Source organism: Cherax quadricarinatus, chromosome 20, assembly GCF_038502225.1.
Source record: "Cherax quadricarinatus isolate ZL_2023a chromosome 20, ASM3850222v1, whole genome shotgun sequence".
NCBI classification, from domain to species: domain Eukaryota; kingdom Metazoa; phylum Arthropoda; class Malacostraca; order Decapoda; family Parastacidae; genus Cherax; species Cherax quadricarinatus.
In genome coordinates, this window is record NC_091311.1 from 33,879,334 (window position 1) to 33,901,882 (window position 22,549).

General features: G+C 38.8%; 1 protein-coding gene across 7 annotated transcripts in view; it reads right to left on the reverse strand.

Annotated features, from left to right (window-relative positions):
* Window positions 1-22,549, reverse strand: part of LOC128700474 (protein abrupt) — a 411,962-nt gene that overhangs the window by 308,284 nt on the left and 81,129 nt on the right. For all 7 annotated transcript variants that reach the window (XR_011392222.1, XM_070086924.1, XM_070086922.1 and 4 more), the window contains exon 6: window positions 4,445-4,486. Coding sequence is in view for 6 of the 7 variants with exons in the window: in XM_070086924.1 (XP_069943025.1) it covers window positions 4,445-4,486 (42 nt within the window). In the remaining variant the exon portion in view is untranslated. The remainder of the gene's footprint in view (window positions 1-4,444; window positions 4,487-22,549) is intronic.

Genomic DNA, 22,549 nt, shown 5'->3' on the forward strand with positions numbered 1-22,549 from the left:
TTGAGGTGGTTCGGACATGTGGAGAGAATGGAGCGAAACAGAATAACTTCAAGAGTGTATCAGTCTGTAGTGGAAGGAAGGCGGGGTAGGGGTCGGCCTAGGAAAGGTTGGAGGGAGGGGGTAAAGGAGGTTTTGTGTGCGAGGGGCTTGGACTTCCAGCAGGCATGTGTGAGCGTGTTTGATAGGAGTGAATGGAGACAAATGGTTTTTAATACTTGATGTGCTGTTGGAGTGTGAGCAAAGTAACATTTATGAAGGGGTTCAGGGAAACCGGCAGGCCGGACTTGAGTCCTGGAGATGGGAAGTACAGTGCCTGCACTCTGAAGGAGGGATGTTAATGTTGCAGTTTAAAAACTGTAGTGTAAAGCACCCTTCTGGCAAGACAGTGGAGTGAATGATGGTGAAAGTTTTTCTTTTTCGGGCCACCCTGCCTTGGTGGGAATCGGCCAGTGTGATAATAAAAAAAAAAATTTTTTTTTTGTGAATATTTTTGGGTTTCTGGAATGGATTAATTGTATTTCCATTATTTCTTATGGGAAATATTGCTTCGAATTTCAGACTTTTCGAATTTAGAACTAGCTCCTGGAATGGATTAAGTTTGAAATTTGAGGTTCCACTGTACTGAAAATGGCTTGAAACTGAGCTCAAAGTAGCAGAAATGTTCAAGTTTTGCCAATGTTCAACAGTAACAAATGTCGTCACGAGTCTAATACGCATCAGCTGGTGGGTCTAATATACATTCACAAATGTGCTGATATTATTTATACAATTATTACAACATTTTATAACAGTAAATCTATTTTTTTGCGTGAATAAAAATTCATTATGTGAACAAAATATCAAAATGGAATTCATTTGTAAAGCCTGAAAATGTAACTAATGAACAGATGAAATGTTAGTTTAGTGCCATGAATGCCTGCATTGTTTATTCTGGACCCTATTTTGAAATTGGAATATTTTGAACTTTGTGTTAAATTGCACAAATTACCAATTTCTGATCACTTACTGGGTAGTTGAAACAGTTGACTGGGTGATTTCTTGTGCTCATTCAATAAAATAAAAGTAATACTAGTGAAGTAGCTAAGAATTCAGTCAACTGGAATAATGTAATTGGGTTAAAATGGGAGTCAAAGTCGGCAAAATCGCCAATGTGTAAATATTGCTGACGCATCAAAATTCTCGAGAACATAATTTCATCAGTTTTCTATCAAATTTCATACTTTTTGCTTTATTACCTTCAGAAAAAGATTCTCTACCATTTCACAAGAAAAAATAATTTTTTTTTTTAAAATTCATGGACCCTAGCTGTCACTTTGAGAGTTGGCCTCTTGACCCTGAAAGGATTAAGGGTAGAGTTTTTTGTTTTAAGGGTTACAGTGTCATGTTTAAGTTACATAATTATTGGGATTTAAGAATTACATTGTTCTTGGGTTAAAAGATTGCAATATTATTGGGTTAAAAAGGTGCAACTGCCCAAGATCTGTTATGGTGTCTTAATGTGGTGCTAGTGGTACACTGAGCATTAAAAGTATCAAGTTCCTCTATATAGTGCAATTTTTCATAAATGTGACTGAAAAAATGCATCTAAAATTAAAGTACATGTATACATGTATGTGAAAAGTCTTCAGAGTAAATGGTATTCAATTTTAGATAATCATTTTCAATAACATTTATAAAAAATATTGCATTAAATAGAGGAGCTTCATAAGCGAGTTGACTGAATTTGAGATAATACTTTTTTTTTTGTCATGTAATAGCTACACCAGGTTATTTACAGCTAAATATAACACCACACCACTAGGTTGCTATACGTATGTGCATAAGAAGGGTAGCAGCGGCAGTCTACTTATGTACTAATACACATGTATATGAATAAAGAGGGTGGGAATGTCGGTGACGAGCCCATGGCAGTCTCTTATCCTCGTGTACTTATCTGCGATCTCCCACCAAGGTTAGGTGACCCAAAAGAGGAAACACATGCACCACCATTCATTCACCTGATATCTTTCCTGAAGTGTGCTGGCATCACAATTCAGATGATCATCTGACTGCGACATCCCCACCCCTGCATCAGAGTGAAGGAACTGCCCATGTCACCTACAGGATTCCCTTCATAAATATTACTATACAGTAAGTCATCTTCTAAAGCAAAACTATGCAGAGATTTTTTTCCTAAATGCAACTGAAAAAGTGCATCCCTTTTCTTTTATTTTGCATAGCTATTGAAAAAGCCTTGACAGTACAACTTGTGTGGAACATCAAGTTACATGCAGATTTTAGTAGTACAACATGTATGCGCAATGGAATTTTTCTAAAGCCATGTTGCGCCTATAAAGTTGAATGTTTGGAGAGGCTTCTCCAATGCCACCAATGTTGCCTCAAGTTACTTTCTGAGAGTGTTGTATGCCTTACTTGGTATTTATCAAAATATTTTAGATCTTTTCATTACCCCATCTCATCTCTGGATACTAACCATGGCAACCTAAAGGAATACTAGAGATGCTAGACAAACAAACAAAAAAAGAATAAGCATGAATCTACGACAGTATTAAGTGAAGTGGTAAAGCTAGATAGTGCACCATCTGTTTCAAGGTGGTGCACTATCCATACAACTTAAAACAAAAAGAAACTAAGAGCTTATGTCATTAGTGCAGATTGTGACCTGATGAAAGAATGTCAAGGAGGTCAATATTGCAGGGTAAGACTGACCAGAGAAGCATTACAGAATACTTGAAACATTCCAATACAACCAACTACTGACAACTCTGCATCAACATCAACCCAGCCAAGTAGGGCTATATAAACCCAATCTACACACTTCCATGTCAACAAATAATAACTCGAATATAAAGTAAGAACTGTAGTAATTTACATAAGTAGATTATAAAAAAAAAATTGACAAATTAGGTTTCAGGAACAATCCTATTTTCCACACATTCTTCCCCTCACATACCATTAATTTCCATAAGACGCTTATTTTCACGAACATATCCTCCCACGTTATGAGAAGCTTTACTGTATCTTGAACACACCATGTGTAAGCAGTATATCCAGATATCAGCAAAACATAATAAAGTTACACGTGATCGCTTTGCCATCACCCTGTATGGTATATATATGTGGAGGGTGACAACGGCAGTGAAGTGCCCACCATAAGTGTTGCTAGCCACTCCTCTTGAGCCAGACCAACTGGCAATAATTTTAAATTAATGTCATTCTCCATGGAGAAGTACGAAGTACACATACAATGTGTACCAAAGTCTAAAAAGAGAATCAAATATTACTACAGTACTATTGAGGGTGGGAACAGTGGATGATCTGGCAATGATATACTTATCAGCCAGTTTGCTGGTAAACATTGAATGGTGAGAGCAGTGCAAATTATGATCAATGGTGTAAAAAAATGCATCATATAAGGTGAAAAAATACTGTATGTGGAAGCAAAAAAATCATCATTTCATGTGGGAGCATTTTTAAAAGTTTGCAATTTTTTCAGTTATGCTACTGCCCAAACATTATGATGTACATATCAAATTGTACTTACAAAATGCAGTAACATTTAAGAATTAAGCTTCATTTATACTATCTGTAATACAAGATGCTTAACCGTGCTTGAGGAAAAACTGGAATACAGCCTTCCATTAATCCTCACAACAATACAGAATAAGCTGTATAAAACTAGCATATTCTGTCACTGATTTGAGTTTTCACGATTTTGTTTTCAACAATAGTCCAGAAGTTGATGGCGCTCAGAGCGAGATTTCATGAACTAAAGAAACTTACAATATTGTAGAGTATGTAACATACTGCACTATATTTTTTTTCAGCAGAAACAGAACCATATCATTACTTCTTGCTAACAATGACAAACTCTTACATGGATAACAGACAAATTATAAAGGAAGTAGTTTTTATAAGTAATTACTAGTAATCCAATTAGGAAGTGTCATTCAATAATGAATATAATGCAAATTACTTTTGTACTTTATAACAAGTACATAGAGAAAAATTAAAGAAGAAAAAAAAAAAACCTCGTGCATTCATCTACAAGCAGCTCCCCAGAAAATAATACCAATTAAGAAAAAAAATACTGTATTACAAAGTTCTTTCTCTAACATGTGTATGCTAATATAGTACAGGCATCTAACATAATGACTGCTATACTGTTAGTGTTCTTTATGCTGTGCAGTACATACAACGGTCATAAAATAAGAACAAGATTCTGCAGTCTAGGCAATCTTCTTATGGAGCTGAGTTTCATTAGCTATTAGTAGTTTCCCACTGACAACTGCCTTCGGCTGGTAACAGACATCAACCACAACCACCAGCAACTTATTCTGCACTAAAGTTCACCGATTACAGCAGAAGAAAAGGATCCAACGATGGAAAAATATTTACTGATAAAAGGATGAAGATTCAATACATAAATCATTATAACACTCACCCAATCCTGCGTAATGTTCCCCTAGCCCGCCATTACGTGGTTCTGCAAGGGTAAATGAGGTGCCATTGTAGTATAAAATATTAATGCTTAGGTAGGGACAGGTATTTGAGGAATATGTATAATAACAAGTCAGATTAACCTTGCTGGACAGAGAGGAACCTTAGTCATTAATGACAGAAGATTATCGTTAGAACATCCTAATAAAATTGTGAAAAACTCATCCGCTTCACTGGAAAACTTTAAAATAGACTTTATATATACAGTATGGATGAGGAAATGCTAAGACAGCTGTTTACAACATGTTAGACCAAAGTTTGACAATGTAGTAGTGGTACTTGTTCCAAACCAAACCAGACAAGAAAAGAAAGGGCAAGGAAAATGTCCAAAGGCAAGTTACAAAATGGTTCCCAAAGATACAATAATAAGAGTTGTACAAAGAAGTTCTATTATAGTACATTTTGAAGAAGGAAAAAATTCTGTATTTGGTTTGATAAATCACAAGAGAATTCTTGGGAATCATCATCTATTAGTTTTCCATCTAAGCTGCCAGTTTCAAACTTCCATATCACTTTCTACTCAGTTTGGCCTTGTTTTGTCTTCCATTTTAATAGATTCCCATTTTTATGTTGAACTGGGTCTGTCCTGATGGCAGAGATCCCATTTCTGAAATCAGACATAACAGATGGTATAAGTGGCAGGCTTCAGGGTTCACTGAATTAAGTACAGAAAAACATTTTTCATTCTTCAAATCCTAATAGCATTCTGAACAAAAGTTCCAAGGAACCACTCACTGGAAACAATTAAGAATGGATGTTTTGTCACAAACCGTCGAGAGCTGCATGGCCAGAATGCATCAGCAGAAAATTTCTTACCATATCCTGAGCAAAGCTCTACATCCTGGGAATAGGTGGTAAATATTTCCACCTCTCTGACAGGCTGAAAAGTTCTGGCCATCAAATGTGTTCACTCAATCAAGATTAACATTCGACATACATGAGCATCTTTGCACAATTACTGGCAAAAAACACATACAGTAATTACTTATTTGAAGCATTAATAGTAAAGCAAAGTACATGGTGTCCCATATTTAGTATTTATCACTTTTTTTTTTTTAAGTTCCCAGTCGTTCTAGTAATTATCACTTCTTGCTGTTAACTTATTAAATTCCTCTACCACCCTGCTTATAAAGAAATTTATAGCATCCTTTCAGCACCTCTTCTTTCTACAGTAGTGTAGTACTTTATTTCAAGCATTCAAAATCAATTTTATTTCAGCAGTATGTCTTCCATACTATAACAGCCAATAAAACCATAAAAATCATCCAAGAAAACACCTCAAAGTTGATATTTTAAACCAAAGACAGGGTCAGAGGTTTTCTTTCCCAATCATGCACTGGGCAGAAGAAAACCTCTGGTTGTGCATACTCACCACATAAACCCATTCTCTCATGTCTAGTCCAAATTTACTATTCACAACACATATGAAGGTACTGTTTAACCCTTTCGGGGTTTCGGCCGTACTAGTACGGCTTACGCGCCAGTGTTTTTGACGTACTAGTACGCATAAATTCTAGCGCCTTCAAATCTTGCGGGAAAAGGCTGGTAGGCCTAGGTGTGAGAGAATGGGTGTGTGGGGTTGGTGTGCGCGGTAGAAAAAAAATATGGGACCCTGTGGCACATTGTGGGAACGCCATTTTAGTAGACCTTGTTCACCATGCCTCGCAGTAAGAAGCTCCTCACTCCTCGGCGAATTGGGACACTTTTGTTCCCCAGTGACAGTTCTAATACAGATGGAAGTGCCAGTGAAGATAAGTTTCAAGGCTTTGGTGAGGTTGTGACCAAAACTAATAACCATAATATCGGTAATAGTGAGGAAAACCCAGACGACCCTCAGCCTTCCACCTCTGCTGCTGGGCCGTCTTGTTCACGTTCAGTTGTACCAGAATCAAAGAGGAAACTCCTATTTTCCCAAATCCTTGACTCAGATGTGAGCATTGGTGATGATAGTGATAGTGAATATGAACTACAAGCTCTTGAAACCAATTCCTGTAGTGATAGTGAAGTGGAATATTCTCCAGTGAAGTGTCAGCACAGTATACAGTGGACCCTCAACCAGCGATGGCATCGATTAACAATAAATCTGACTAGCGATACATTTTAACGCAAAAATTTTGCCTCGACTAGCGCTTAAAAACCCGACCAGCGCTATTCGTTCCATACGAGACGCGTCCACTTTGGCCTGAGTGCGCCTCACTTGTCCCGTGGGTGCCAGTGTTTACAAGCCAGCCACCGCGGTCACTTCCAAACATACAACTGGAACATTTCATATTATCACAGCCTTTGTAGTGATTGCACCTGCAAAATAAGTCACCATGGGCCCCAAGAAAGCTTCTAGTGCCAACCCTACAGCAAAAAGGGTGAGAATTACTATGGAGATGAAGAAAGAGATCATTGCTAAGTATGAAAGTGGAGTGCATGTCTCTGAGCTGGTCAGGTTGTATAATAAACCCCAATCAACCATCGCTACTATTGTGGGCAAGAAAACGGCAATCAAGGAAGCTGTTCTTGCCAAAGGTGCAACTATGTTTTCGAAACTGAGATCGCAAGCGGTAGAAGATGTTGAGAGACTCTTATTGGTGTTGATAAATGAGAAACAGATAGCAGGAGATAGCATCTCTCAAATGATCATATGTGAAAAGGCTAGGAAGTTGCATGACGATTTAATTAAAAAAATGCCACCAACTAGTGATGTGAGTGAATTTAAGGCCAGCAAAGGTTGGTTTGAGAGATTTAAGAATCGTAGTGGCATTCGTAGTGTGATAAGGCATGGTGAGGCTGCCAGTTCGGACCACAAAGCGGCTGAAAAATATGTGCAGGAATTCAAGGAGTACATAGACAGTGAAGGACTGAAACCTGAACAAGTGTTTAATTGTGACGAAACGGGCCTGTTTTGGAAGAAAATGCCAAGCAGGATGTACATTACTCAGGAGGAAAAGGCACTCCCAGGACATAAGCCTATGAAAGACAGGCTTACTCTGCTGATGTGTGCCAATGCTAGTGGTGATTGCAAAGTGAAGCCTTTATTGGTGTATCACTCTGAAACTCCCAGTGTGTTCCGGAAAAACAATGTCGTCAAGGCTAATTTGTGTGTGCTGTGGAGGGCAAATAGTAAGGCATGGGTCACTAGGGACTTTTTCTATGACTGGTTACACCATGCATTTGCCCCCAATGTGAAAAATTACCTAATTGAAAAGAAATTAGACCTTAAGTGCCTCCTGGTATTAGACAATGTTCCTGGTCATCCTTCAGACTTGGCAGAGCTACTTTCTAGGGACATGAGCTTCATTAAGGTGAAGTTTTTGCCTCCTAATACCACTCCTCTCCTGCAGCCCATGGACCAGCAGGTCATTTCCAACTTCAAGAAACTGTACACAAAAGCTATGTTTGAAAGGTGCTTTGTAGTGACCTCAGAAACTCATCTGACTCCAAGAGAGTTTTGGAAAGATCATTTTACCATCCTCAATTGTGTAAACATTATAGGTAAGGCTTGGGAGGAAGTGACTAAGAGGACCTTGAACTCTGCTTGAAAAAAACTGTGGCCAGAATGTGTAGACAAAAGAGATTTTGAAGGGTTTGAGGCTAACCCTGAGAATCCTATGCCAGTTGAGGAATCCATTGTGGCATTGGGGAAGTCCTTGGGGTTGGAGGTTAGTGGGGAGGATGTGGAAGAGCTGGTGGAGGAGGACAATGAAGAACTAACCACTGATGAGCTGCTAGATCATCTTGAACAGCAAGAGGGCAGACCTGAGGAAACTGCTTCGGAGGAGGGGATAGAGAAATTGAAGAAGTTGCCTACTTCTAAGATTAAGGAAATGTGTGCAAAGTGGCTTGAAGTGCAAACCATTTTTGATGAAAATCACCCTGACACAGCTACTGCAAGCCGTGTTGGCAACCTGTACACTGACAATGTTGTGAACCACTTTAGGAAAGTCATAAAGGAACGAGAGGTACAGGTATCTATGGACAGATATGTTGTGCGACAGAAGTCCAGTGACTCTGATGCTGGTCCTAGTGGCATTAAAAGAACAAGGGAAGTAACCCCAGAAAAATACTTGCTACCTCAAGTGCTAAGAAGATCAACGGTCTCCCCTCCTCCCATCCCATCAATCATCACCAGATCTTCAATAAAGGTGACTCAAGAAATCGTAATGACACGATTGCAAACAAACCATACCCCCGGCCGGGATTGAACCCGCGGTCATAGAGTCTCAAAACTCCAGCCCGTCTATGACCGCGGGTTCAATCCCGGCCGGGGGTATGGTTTGACTTCAATAAAGGTAAGTGTCATGTAACTGTGCATGTCTTCTTCAGTTTGTGTGTATTAAAATTAATATTTCATGTGGTAAATTTTTTTTTTTTCAATACTTTGGGGTGTCTTGCACGGATTAATTCGATTTCTCATATTTCTTATGGTGAAAATTAACTTGACTAACGATTATTTCGATTAACGATGAGCTCTCAGGAACGGATTAATATCGCTGGTTGAGGGTCCACTGTATACGACGATATATGTGCTCTGGTAGTGTGCCATATGCTATACCAAGGGGAAGGAGTACATCTCGGAGTACATCCCATGGCTGTACAACAGGAACAGACAGTGAAAATGACGATGATAGTGTTGCAATTGGGATGGAAAATGTGCATGGTGGTGGTAGTGGTGGTGCCGGCCGTGAGGCACCACCAGTGAGCCATGCTGCCACCCACGCTGCTGCCTCAGCTGGTCTACAACAAAGGTTGCCATCCCCCACCCACCCACCACACCAGCCTCCACAACCACAACCAATGTCCAGTACCCACCAGCAGACTGCACCTGGGATTGGCAGGAAGCTGTCAATTTTGTTCCAAATCCCCACCAGTTTGATGAAAGCCAAAGTGGAATACGGCCATGTTGTACACTGGGGAACAATGCCACTGAACTGGAATGTTTCGAGTTATTCTTTGACGAACCCCTGATGGAAATTATTGTCAGGGAAAGCAACAGATACTACGAGTACACCATGGCAAACACATTACTTTCACCAAAATCACGTCTACACCAGTGGAAGGAGACAACTGTGGCTGAGATGTATCTTTTCTTTGCCACAATAATGCTTATGCCACATGTGTATAAGCACAGAGCGAATTCATACTGGTCAACAGACCGCCTGATTGCAACCCCAAGTTTCAGTGATATAATAGGAGTGAATCAATTTGTGTTACTGTTACATATGCTTCACTTCTCAGACAAAACCAGGTCTGACAGAAACAACAGGTTATATAAGATTAGGAATGTGTTTGTGTATCTGAAAGAGAAATTCAATATGTATTTCTATCCCTTCAGGAAGCATGTAATTGACGAGTCTTTGATTCTGTTCAAAGGAAGACTCTCTTTCAAGCAGTACATACCAAGCAAGAGGAAACGCTTTGGTATAAAGTTGTTTGTGCTTTGCGATTGTTACAGTGGTCTGGTATTGGATATTATTGTGTACACTGGAAGTTATACATTACAAAATACCAGGAAGTTATTGGACATCTCTGGTGATGTGGTTAGAACAATGATAGAACCATACCTTGGTAAGGGGCATATATTATATACTGATAACTGGTACACAAGCCCCTCACTCGGTGATTTTTTTGCGAGTGAACATGACAGATGTGTGTGGCACAGTGTGTGCAAATCGTAAGCATATGCCCAGGTTTGATGCTGGCACTCGTAGAGGCGAGGTGCAGGCGTTTGCTGCCAATGACATCATGGGAATTTGGTGGCATGACAAACGAGATGTCACACTCTTGTCATCAGTTCACCCTAATGAAATGGCAGACACTGGCAGGCAGCATAGAGAAAGCAATGAACTCATTCTAAAACCTACAGCTGTGATTGATTACACCCTCAATATGTGCTCAGTGGACAAATGTGACATGCAGATTGGGTTTGCTGATTGTGTTTGCAAGAGTTATAAGTGGTACATAAAACTCTTTTTCCATCTTCTGGACATTTCCATGCTCAGTGCTTATAATATGTATAAGATAAGGACCAGAAACAAGCCATCATATGGCGAATTCTGTTTGTCTGTCATCAGACAAATAGTATTCAAGTACCAAGGAACAACACCTGCAATAGACTGCCCACTAAATTATCAACTGCTACCTTCTCATCTGAAGCATGGTGATCACTTCCTAGTAAAACTGCCTGCTACTGCTTTCAAGAAAAAGGCTCAGAAGAGGTGTTACATCTGTGCACATACAAAAAAAAAAACCCCACAACAATGCAGAGACACTTGTTTTGTGTGTGAGGAGTGTAAAACACCACTGTGCATGACACCATGTTTCAAAGACTTCCACAAGCTGCAGAACTTCTAGAAACATTCCCTGTGACTGTATATGTGTATATAAAATAAAGAAAAATAGTAATAAACAATACTTTATATCGTTTGTGTGTGAAAACAACAATTATAAACAATATAAGAAAAACAGTGTTTGTGGAGTTATTGTGTAGTAAATAAAGAGAAAAAACTTATAAAATAGTGCTAATATTGGTCTCACAGGCCATAAAAGTAACTTGGAAAAAAAAATAATAGAAAACAGTACCTAAAAAACAAAAACAAATAATACCGGGTGACGGCAGTCGGCGATGATACCATACATGGGGCATTTTCTGTCAACTTCACGCCTCCATATCTCGGTAAGTGTTGATGGTAAAAAAATTTTGTTTAGCCTATAATGTTTAGAAAAGAAAAAAAAAACTATCTTTTCATAAGAATTTTTTATTTTTTTTTTTAATTTGGGCAACCCTGAGAACAAGTCTCTGAGAGGGCCTGCCGACCCTCAAAGGGTTAAAACATGGATCTATGCGAGTGACAACAGTGTGAATAATGTGAGACAGTGAAAGGGTAGTGCTGTGAACTAATTATTTATTCTGTCCACATTTTCAGTGATGGAAACTTGAACAGAGTCGATGTGTTTTATTGTGGGAGAATAAGTATTAATATATAGTTTTCATATCTGTAGAATGAAAAAAAAATTATGTGACAGGTTCCATTGATCACAGTAGGAATACCAGTAGTTACATGTCTGTATAACCTCTATTGCAGTACCAATATCTATATCTAGGACTAGAATCAGTGTTCCCACCAATTTAAGCCTGGTTTGCTGCACATGTGCATGTTAAATAGTTTCCTCCAGCATCTGTTTCAGGCACTATTCAAGCATGCACAATCATTCTGCACAGCTTGTAAAGGAACAGCTGAAAAGGAGAGATGGCAGACTTTGTGGTTCATGCACTCTCCACAGCAATTATATTTTTATTCTTCTAAACTGTGTATTTTGTGTTTGGTCTTCATAAACCACATTGGAAATTCTATTACCAGTACTTAAATGATTTATTTGGTAGCTGAGGACCGTTAGGGGGATTCTCAAAGTACAGAGCAAGAGAGAGAAATGCTCAACCTGTAATATGAGTATTTTTTTTGTTTTTAACCAAATAATTATACAGACCACTGGTGTGTTTGCAAGAATACATTCTCTTATAAGGCTTCGGACAAAGCCTTGCATCCTTTATTAGCATATTTTGATAAAGCTCATTTCCTCAGCTAGCAAAAAGAAAAAAAAAAAAAAAAACTCCTGACCACTTGTTAAATGTGCCAGCAAACAAAAGTTAGGTGGGACAGCTCCAGTTACAATTTGTGAACAGGTGAACATATCAGGAATCCAATCACACTTGTGGAGAACTCCTACTAATGGTTCTTTAAGAACAATCTGGACTACACTTGGTGTCTGAATGGTTGATCTGATACATTACTTCCCTTATTTATACTGGAACAGGCCATAACATAACCACAACAGGTCGAGACAGTCACTACATTCATCATGTGTTTTAGAGTCAAGGTCTGGCCAGGCCAAACCCCTTGAAGTTAAGTGTGAACCTGTTAAATATTTAGCTGATATACCTGCTGAGGAGGTTGTGCCGTGATAAGAGACACATCGATATCTGCTGGTAAGGTTGGACTTTATGCATGTATAGACTTTATACATGTAGAGTATGTAGGAGAGAGGGAGATTATTTCCCAGTAAAAGTAGGCCTTAGACAAAGATGTGTGATGTCACCGTGGTTGTTCAATATATTTATAGATGGGGTTGTAAGAGAAGTGAATGCTAGGGTCTTGGCAAGAGATGTGGAGTTAAAAGATAAAGAATCAAACACAAAGTGGGAGTTGTCACAGTTGCTCTTTGCTGATGACACGATGCTTTTGGGAGATTCTGAAGAGAAGTTGCAGAGGTTGGTGGATGAATTTAGGGTATGTAAAAGAAGAAAATTAAAAGTGAATATAGGAAAGAGTAAGGTTATGAGGATAATAAAAAGATTAGATGACGAAAGACTGGATATCAGATTGGAGGGAGAGAGTATGGAGAAGGTGAATGTATTCAGATATTTAGGAGTGGACATGTCAGCAGATGGGTCTATGAAGGATGAGGTGAATCACAGAACTGGTGAGGGGAAAAGGGTGAGCGGTGCACTTAGGAGTCTGTGGAGACGAAGAACTTTGTCCGTGGAAGCAAAAAGGGAAATGTATGAGAGTATAATTGAACCAACACTCTTGTATGGGTGTGAAGCATGGGTGATGAATGTTGCAATTAGGAGAAGGCTGGAGGCAGTGGAGATGTCATGTCTGAGGGCAATGTGTGGTGTGAATATAATGCAGAGAATTCGTAGTTCAGAAATTAGAAGGTGTGGGATTACCAAAACTATTATCCAGAGGGCTGAAGAGGGGTTGTTGAGGTGGTTCGGACATGTAGAGAATGGAACAAAACAGAATGACTTTGAGAGTGTATAAATCTGTAGCAAAGGGAAGGCGGGGAAGGGGTCGGCCTAGGAAGAGGTGGAGGGAGGGCGTAAAGGAAGTTTTGTGTGCAAGGGGCTTGGACTTCCAGCAAGCATACATGAGCGTATTTGATAGGAGTGAATAAAGACAAATGGTTTTCAATACTTGACGTGCTGTTGGAGTGTGAGCAAAGTAACATTTATGAAGGGATTCAGGGAAACCGGCAGGCCGGACTTGAGTCCTGGAGATAGGAAGTACAGTGTCTACACTCTGAAGGAGGGGTGTTAATGTTGCAGTTTTATATTTGTAGTGTAAAGCACCCCTCTGGCAAGACAGTGATGGAGTGAATGATGAATTTTTTTCTTTTTCGGGCCACCCTGCCTTGGTGGGAATCAGCCAATGTGTTAATAAGAAAAAATATATTTAAGTGAATATCCTCTGATACCATAATGATCTAGTTTGAGGTGTAGAATGCTGTGGTCTACTGTCATAAAAGCTTACCTACCTAATGTCAATAAAGAGGCCTAGTGGTTATTCATTATTTTCAAGAGCTGTATAAATGAAGTCCAGCATTTGTATGATTGCATCATTTGCATTTTTATTTGGTATGAAACCAAACTGGCAGGGGTTAAGTACATAATACTGCGAGATGCTATAAAAAAGTAAAATCGCTTGTGGATTAATTTTTTGATAATTGGGGATAACAATGGTAAGTTAATTATTGGTCTACAGTTATTTACATTAGTTGGGTCTCTATCTTTGTGTATTAGGGTAGGTAACCCTTTAGTAATGTCAGGAAAGAGCTGGTTTCTAGTGATCTGTTGAACAATATTGTATTGGAGGGTGAAAGGACATGAGCTACTCCTTGAACAATAGTGACAGAACTTGAGTTAAGTTTATAAATAACAGAAAGGCACAATACCGTGACTGGAACGATACACAAATAACCCGCACATAAAAGAGAGAAGCTTACGACGACGTTTCGGTCCGACTTGGACCATTGACAAAGTCACACTAGTGTGACTTTGTCAATGGTCCAAGTCGGACCGAAACATCGTCGTAAGCTTCTCTCTTTTATGTGCGGGTTATTTGTGTATTGAGTTAAGTTTTTCAGTAAATTTATAATCAGTGTGACTTCAGTGGGATCAGTTGGAGCAAGATAGAGAGCTTAGGAAACTTCCAACATGGTAATCCCTCGCTTGAGTATTGTTCTTTGGAATTTTGCTAGCTAGACTTGATCCCTGTTCCACCTTTCAAGTTTCAGTGGTCCGTATGTATACAGCCTCTCCTCACTTAGCAACATACTCGTTTACTGATGACTCAGATTTACAAAGGGCTCTCTGATCAGTATGCATACCTAAATAATGTGTATTAGAGCTGATTTCATCTTCATATTCTATTACACTCTTTATACACTATTGTATAAACATTTAAAAAATACTAAAAATTTTATAAATGGTGCAAAGGTGACATTAAAACAATATCAAAGATGGCTGACACAAACCCACTACAGTGGACCCATGAATTTCATGATTAATCCATTCCAGAGAGTCTGCCAAAATTCAAAATTCACAATTTTCAAAACCTTTTTCCCCATAACAAATAATGTAAATCAAATTAATCCATTCCAGACACCCAAAAGTATTAAAAGAAATATTTTTTAACATTAAATGTATATTTATCTACACAGAAAACAATGAGACATGAATAAAACAATAACAACTTGACATTTACCTTTACTGAAGAATTGTTGATGCATGGAAGATGGGAGGAGGGGAGAAGATGGAAGAGTTACTATTGTTCGGAAGGTGAATTCCCTCCCATAAGGACTTCAGGTATCAAGTCCTTTTCCGGGGTTACTTCCGTTCTTTGTTTTTTAATGCAACTAGGACCAGCTTGAGTCACTGGACCCCTGTTGCTCAAAATATTGTTTCAGAACGGTCTGTTTCTGGCATTTCTTTAAAATTTGCCTAAAATGAGACAAGACATTGTCATTGAACATGTCGCATGCACAGCCTGCAACAGCTTTGTCAGGGTGATGTTCCTCCACACATTTTTCCATCATAGTCCACATTGCATACATCTCCTTAATCTCTGAAGAAAGGAACTTCTTCCCTCTCTCTCTTCCTCCTCCTCCTCCTGTTTCAATTTCCTGAGCTGTGGTCTGTTGCTGTTGCAGATTAAGATCTAGCAGCTCCAGTGGTTAGCTCTTCATTGTGGTCCTCTACCAACTCTTCCACATCCTCACCACTCACATCCAAATCCCATGGATTTCCCCAATGCAACAACAGATTCCACACCTGGCATAGGGTCCTCAGAGTCAGCCTCAAACTCTTCAAAATCTTTGTTGAGGACACATTCTGGCCACAATTTTCTCCAAGCAGAATTCATCGTCCTGGAAGTCACTCCCTGCTAAGCCTTACCTATAAAGTTTATGCAATGGAGGATACTGACGTGATCTTTCCAGAACTCTCTTAGAGTCAATTCAGAGTCTGAGGTTATGTTAAAACACCTTTGAAACATTGCTTTGGCGTACAGTTTTTTGAAGTTTGAAATGTTCTGCTGGTCCATGGGCTGGAGGAGAGTAGTAGTATTAGGGGGCAAGAACTTCACTGTGATGAAATTAAACTCCTTCACCATTTGCTCTTCCAAGTCTGGAGGATGAGCAGGAGCACTGTCCATTACCAGGAGGCACTTGAGTTCCAATTTATTTTCCAGGAGGTATTTCTTCACACTGGGGCCAAACACTTCATTGAACCAATCAAGGAAAATGTCCCTCATGACCCATGTCTTACTGTTAACCTTCCACATCACACACAAATTAGCCTTTGAGACACTGTTTTTCTTGAACACACTGGGATTTTCAGAATGATACACCAGTAAAGGCTTCACTTTGAAATCCCCAATAGCATTACCACACAACATGAGAGTTAGCCTGTCTTTCATAGGCTTGTGTCCTGGCAGTGCCTTTTCCTCCTGCATGATGTAGGTCCTCTTTGGCATTTTCTTCCAAAAGAGGCCTGTTCCGTCACAATTGAACACTTATTGGGGGACGAATCCTTCAGCCTCTACATAGTTCTTGAATTCACTTATGAATTTTTCAGCCACATGTTTGTCTGAACTGGCAGCCTCACCATGCCTTACAACATTGTGAATGCCACTTCACTTCTTGAAATTTTCGAACCAACCTTTGCTGGCCTTGAATTCACTTACATCAGCACTCGTTCCAGGCCATTTCTTTACGAGATCGTCATGCAACTCCTTGCCTTTCCGCATATTATTGACTGCATAACTCTTTTTGTTTGATCCACACCAGCAACAACAACTCAACATCTTCAATTATTTGCGATCTCTTTTTCATTAGCATATTCACCCCTTTCGCAACATCAGCTTGGTTGGTATCCTCTTTTTTCGCTACGATGGAAGTGATGGTTGAATGGCCTTCCTGTACATCCTGGAGAGCTCCACTACATGCACTCCACTTTCATATTTTTCTATGATCTCTTTCTTTACTTCAATCGTGTTTCTCACTTTCTTTACCAAAGGGATCGCACTAGGAGCTTTCTTTGGGCCCATGGTGGCTTATTTAGCAGTTGCAAGCACTAAAACAAATGAAATATATAAAGAAATGTATCGTATGAACACGTGAGGTGATCGTCACTCACCAAGATACAGGTTTCCCTCAACATTCATGTTTTCAGCTTTCGCGGGCTTCACACATTCGCGAATTCCCAACCGCCAAATTCCCAGCCGCCAAATCATATTCAAGTTTCCTGCCACCTGTGAGTCCCTACTACCCTCCCACCGACCCCCGCAACTGGCAGCCAGCCCTCCCACCACTCAGTGTGGTGAGTGTTTTATTTGTTCATTATTTGCTATTAAACTACAGTATAAATAATGTAAACCCATTCATGACTGCATATTGGAATGGCTATTCGGACAGGTATTAGACGGTGACATCATGTGTTTACTCTTGAACTCAGCAAAGAATCAAACATTTCTGCTACTGCTAATAATAACAATAGTAATAATAATAATAATAATAATAATAATAATAATAATAATAATAATAATAATAATAAATACGATATAATTGAAGAAGGAAGTTGTACAAAAATATGAGGGAGTGGTTGACACATCGTCAGTGTGGCTTTGTTTATGCTGGAGTGAGTGTTAGTCTCCCTGCTCTTTCAAACATTTCACAATAATTCATTGTGTTTGGTGCTTGTAGATTGAGTGCGACTGGAGTGGTAGAGGCAGTGGTTGAGGCAGCGATTGAGGCAGCTGTTGAGGCAGCTGTTGAGGCAGCGATTGAGGAGTGGTTGAGGCAGCGATTGAGGCAGTTGGTGAGGCAGCTGGTGAGGCTGCTGTTGAGGCAGCAATTGAGGCAGTGGTTGAGGCAGCTGTTGATGCAGTGGGTGAGGCAGCTGTTGAGGCAGCGACTGAGGCAGTGGGTGAGGCAGCTGTTGAGGCAGCGATTGAGGCAGTGGTTGAGGCAGCTGCTGAGGCAGCGATTGAGGCAGTGGGTGAGGCAGCTGTTGAGGCGTCAATTGAGGCAGTGGGTGAGGCAGCTGTTGAGGAAGCGATTGAGGCAGTGGTTGAGGCAGCTGTTGTGGCAGCGATTGAGGCAGTGGGTGAGGCAGCTGTTGAGGCAGCGATTGAGGCAGTGGGTGAGGCAGCTGTTGAGGAAGCGATTGAGGCAGTGGTATTTAATAACATACATGTTATTAATAATAATAATACATGTTATTAATAATATGTACTATTATTATTTATAACATATATGTTATTAAATACCACTGCCTCAACCGCTGAATTATTGTGAAATGTTTGGAAGAGCAGGGAGACTAACGCTCATTCCAGCATAAACAAAGCCACACTGACGATGTGTCAACCACTCCCTCGTATTTTTGTACAATTTCCTTCAATTATATCGTATTATTATTATTATTATTATTATTATTATAATTATTATTATTATTTTTATTATTATTATTACTATTGTTATTATTAGCAGTAGCAGAAATGTTTGATTCTTTGCTGTGTTCAAGAGTAAACACATGATGTCACCGTCTAATACCTGTCCGAATAACCATTCCAATATGCAGTCATGAATGGGTTTACATTATTTATACTGTAGTTTAATAGCAAATAATGAACAAACAAAACACTCACCACTGAGTGGTGGGAGGGCTGGCTGCCAGTTGCGGGGGTCGGAGGGAGGGTAGTAGGGACTCGCAGTGGTTGGGGAAGTGGTGGAGGCATTGGTGGAGTCTGTGGTATTTAATAACATACATGTTATTAAAGCATAACATGTATATATTTAGTACAATTTATGACGTTTTCATGTATTTTATGATTGTTCATGGTTCAACAAGTTAAGGAAGCAGTATTGTATTATATTTCCCTACAATATACAGTGGACCCCCGGTTAACGAACTTTTTTCATTCCAGTAGTATGTTCAGGTGCCAGTACTGACCGAATTTTTTCCCATAAGGAATAATGTGAAGTAGATTAGTCCATTTCAGACCCCCAAACATACACGTACAAATGCACTTACATAAATACACTTACATAATTGGTCGCATTTGGAGGTGATCGTTAAGCGGGGGTCCACTGTATTGGGGCACCAAACATTCACGGTTTTTCAACATTCGCGAGGCTCTTGATCCCCTAACCCTCGCGAATGTTGAGGGAGACCTGTACAATGCCAGACTGACACTGAATGGTGTTTGTGTGCACAGGGTAGCTGGGAGGCCGCACAGATGTGTTTCATATGACCAATGATTTCTAAGCCAAATCACAAAAATTAAGCCAATACATGTATTATGACGAAAAAAGTCGCCGATTTCCAAAATTCATGATATTCAAGGGGGATGAAATTCAAGGGTCCACTGTAATCTAATTTATATTATTTCTTATAGGAACCAATTCATTCGGCATCGGCACTCAAACAGCCTTCTGGAACGAATTAAGTTCATAACTCGAGATACCACTGTATTTGTCCATCAGTTTAGATGGTACACTTGTATATTATAGTAAAGACACTAGGATGTGTGTTAGGCTGGTGGTGTTGGGGTTAAGGGTTAAGAGACTGTGAGCATCCCACCCACCCTTCCTTATACTGATATTTTTATTATTGAAAATAAAGAGGAAATGGCACTGTACTTTTATTATAGTCCTTTATTGTAATAAATTTATTAACATAATAAATAAGTTTATATTTGCAAAAGCAATCTGGTAGTTAATTTCACAGCAGTGAGAGATACAATGGTCCTGGGGAGATCACAACCCTCAACCCAACAATAATAACACATGCTGATAAAATTAAAAAGTTTTTCTCGTGGTATCAATTTTTTAAGTTTTCTTTGATAGTTTGCATTTACATTATGCTGGACACATTTATTTAGTAAAAAGTCATGTATTACATAAGAACATAGCTGGTAAAATGGTATTTTTTATTAATATATGCAAGTGATAGCTGATACCACATGATAGCCTGTTATATTTTTGCACATATATTGTACAAAATTTCTGACTACTCGAGTATAATCGACTTCAGTGCCAAAGCTTCAACCATCCACCTCAGCAAACAATCCACAACCTTCCATCTCAGCCAAGTAGGGCCACAGCATCCCTCTCCACTATTGAGAATCAATGACATATACAGTAGGGCCCCGCTTTACGGCATTTTGCTTTACGGCATTCCGCTAATACGGTCATTTCAAATTATGACCTAAACTCACTATACGGCTCCCCCAGCTGACTTTCTAATACGGTCACCGCACCCAACCCTGTTTGTTTACATTCTCTGTGAGATCCGTAAGCACTAAGTCTCTCCATTTTGTCTGGAAACTCCAAAATTTCAAGTGTTTTTAAAAGTTATTTCATATTTTATATATACTCTGATAATTATACTTATGTATACCTGTACCTAAATAAACTTACACACTGTGCTGGCCTGCAGGTACACATTAAAATCAGTAAGAGTGTCTTATGTATCTAGACGTCATATTAGTAATGATAATAATAATCACCGAGTCTCATTTAAATGTCGTATATTACGTTAATATACATATTTTCGTTAATCCATCTACGATATTTTTTCAAAATTATATAATAAACACAACGCATAACATATAAATATGATAAATACACCCCACAGTAGAATAAATAAACATAAATATGAGATGTGGTAGCAGACGACTTGCACATGTGACGCCATATTAGAAATAATAATAATAATAATCATCGAGTCTCATTAAATGTTGTATATTACATTAACATACACATTTTCATTAATCCATCCATGATATTTTTTTCAAAATTATGTAATAAACATGATACATAACATATAAAGATGATAAATACACCTCACAATAGAATAAACAAACATAAATATGAGATGTGGTAGCCAGATAACTTGTATAAGTGACAGCAAGAATAAAATTTTCTCTAATCTAACATAAGAGAAAATGTGTTACTGGGGGTAACTGTAGAAAATTATTCCTTTTGTATGTATATAAGTTTATTCAGGTATACACAAATACAGTTACATAGATTATCATACATAACAGCATATGTGTAGTGAACCCAGGATAACCCAAAATAGTCAGAGTGACTTCAAATTCAAAGTTTATTCTCTATAAGGATTACAATGCTGAGTTTACAGAATTTAGTTATTGTGTGGTTTACATGTAGTAAAATAATTACAGAGTGTACCACTAGAACACCTAGCATGGCTAGGCATTTCGAGCAGACTTAAATTAAATCTTAAGTTTAAAATATTACAAAATTATGAGGTAAGCTGGTATTATGGCTAAGTGACTAAATACTAGTTTGTGAGTTTAGCAATGTGAATGCTTTTGTTTTGGCACTATACATAGTTTCAGTATTGGAGTATCACAGGCCAACTTATGACTAGTTAAGATTCATTATTTTGAGATTGAGATTGATATTTCTGTTTATGGTCAAATGGGCGAGTGAGTGTAAGTGTTAACCACCAGGTGGTATTCGTGTAATTAGTTGACAGGGTGTATCAGGGAGGTAAGATGTTTTCTGATGGTAGTTTTGAAGGTGATGAATGTGTCTGCAGTTTTAGAATTTTCAGGTAGGGTGTTCCAGATTTTAGGGCCTTTGACATACATTGAATTTTTGTAAAGGTTTCACTTCTCAAAATGATGTTAAATGAGAATGGGAGTGTTCTTTATTTATTCTACTGTATCAATGTAGAGACAACTTGTACACAATGTAACTTGTACACAAACCAGACATGTACACTTTGTTTACAAAACTTACCTTCGCCTGGTTTGTTTACATAACTGCGCCTGTCCTCCCTCATGTACTCATTCTTTCTCTCTCTCATTTATTCGTTTTATCTCATTTACTTATTCTTGACCCTACATTAAGACTACAAATATTTTAAGGTAAGTAATGAGTAAACTGTAAATGCATTTTATCGCTCTGGGATGCTTAAATGTAACAGAATATTATGTGGCCTGGTATGGTAGCCCGGCTGACTACCATACATACCACACTTGATTTCTTACAATAAATACTACTTGTCTCACCCTAGATTAAGACTATAAATATTTTAAGGTAAGTAATGAGTGCACTATGTGTGTATTGTACTTTTTTATTGTTTTTTGATGCCTAGTTCTATTGCTAACTTAATATATGTTAGTGTAAACTTGTTATCTAGTATTTGTATGCATTTATAAGTGGAAAAAAAGGGTGTTCCCCCTATGTATAGTAAAAACAAGGTAAGAAATATTATTTTTAAAAACCTTAAGCAATGCATTAAGCATAAATCATCACAACAATGAACTACAATTACATTATTGTTTTTATGATTTGGAGACCTAAATAAAAGTTTGTTTTCCATTTTTGGGGGTCAAGGAATTTTTTTATTATTATCACACGGGATTCCACCAAAGGGAGGGGGGCAAAAAAAAAACTTTTACCATCATTCACTCCCTCATCTTGCCAGAAGGGTGCTTTTAAAACAGTTTTTTAAAATGCAACATTAACACCCCCCCTTCAGGTGCAGGCACGTACTTCCCATCTCCCGGACTCAATCCGGCCCGCCTTTCCCCGAATCCCCTTTATAAATGTTCTTTTCTCCCCTCCAAAAGCCCAAGTATAAAAACCCTTTGTCTCCATTCACCCTATCAAACACCTCTGCATGCCCCGGAAGTCCAAGCCCCCCGCACACAAAACCCCCTTTCCCCCCCCCTCCAACCTTTCC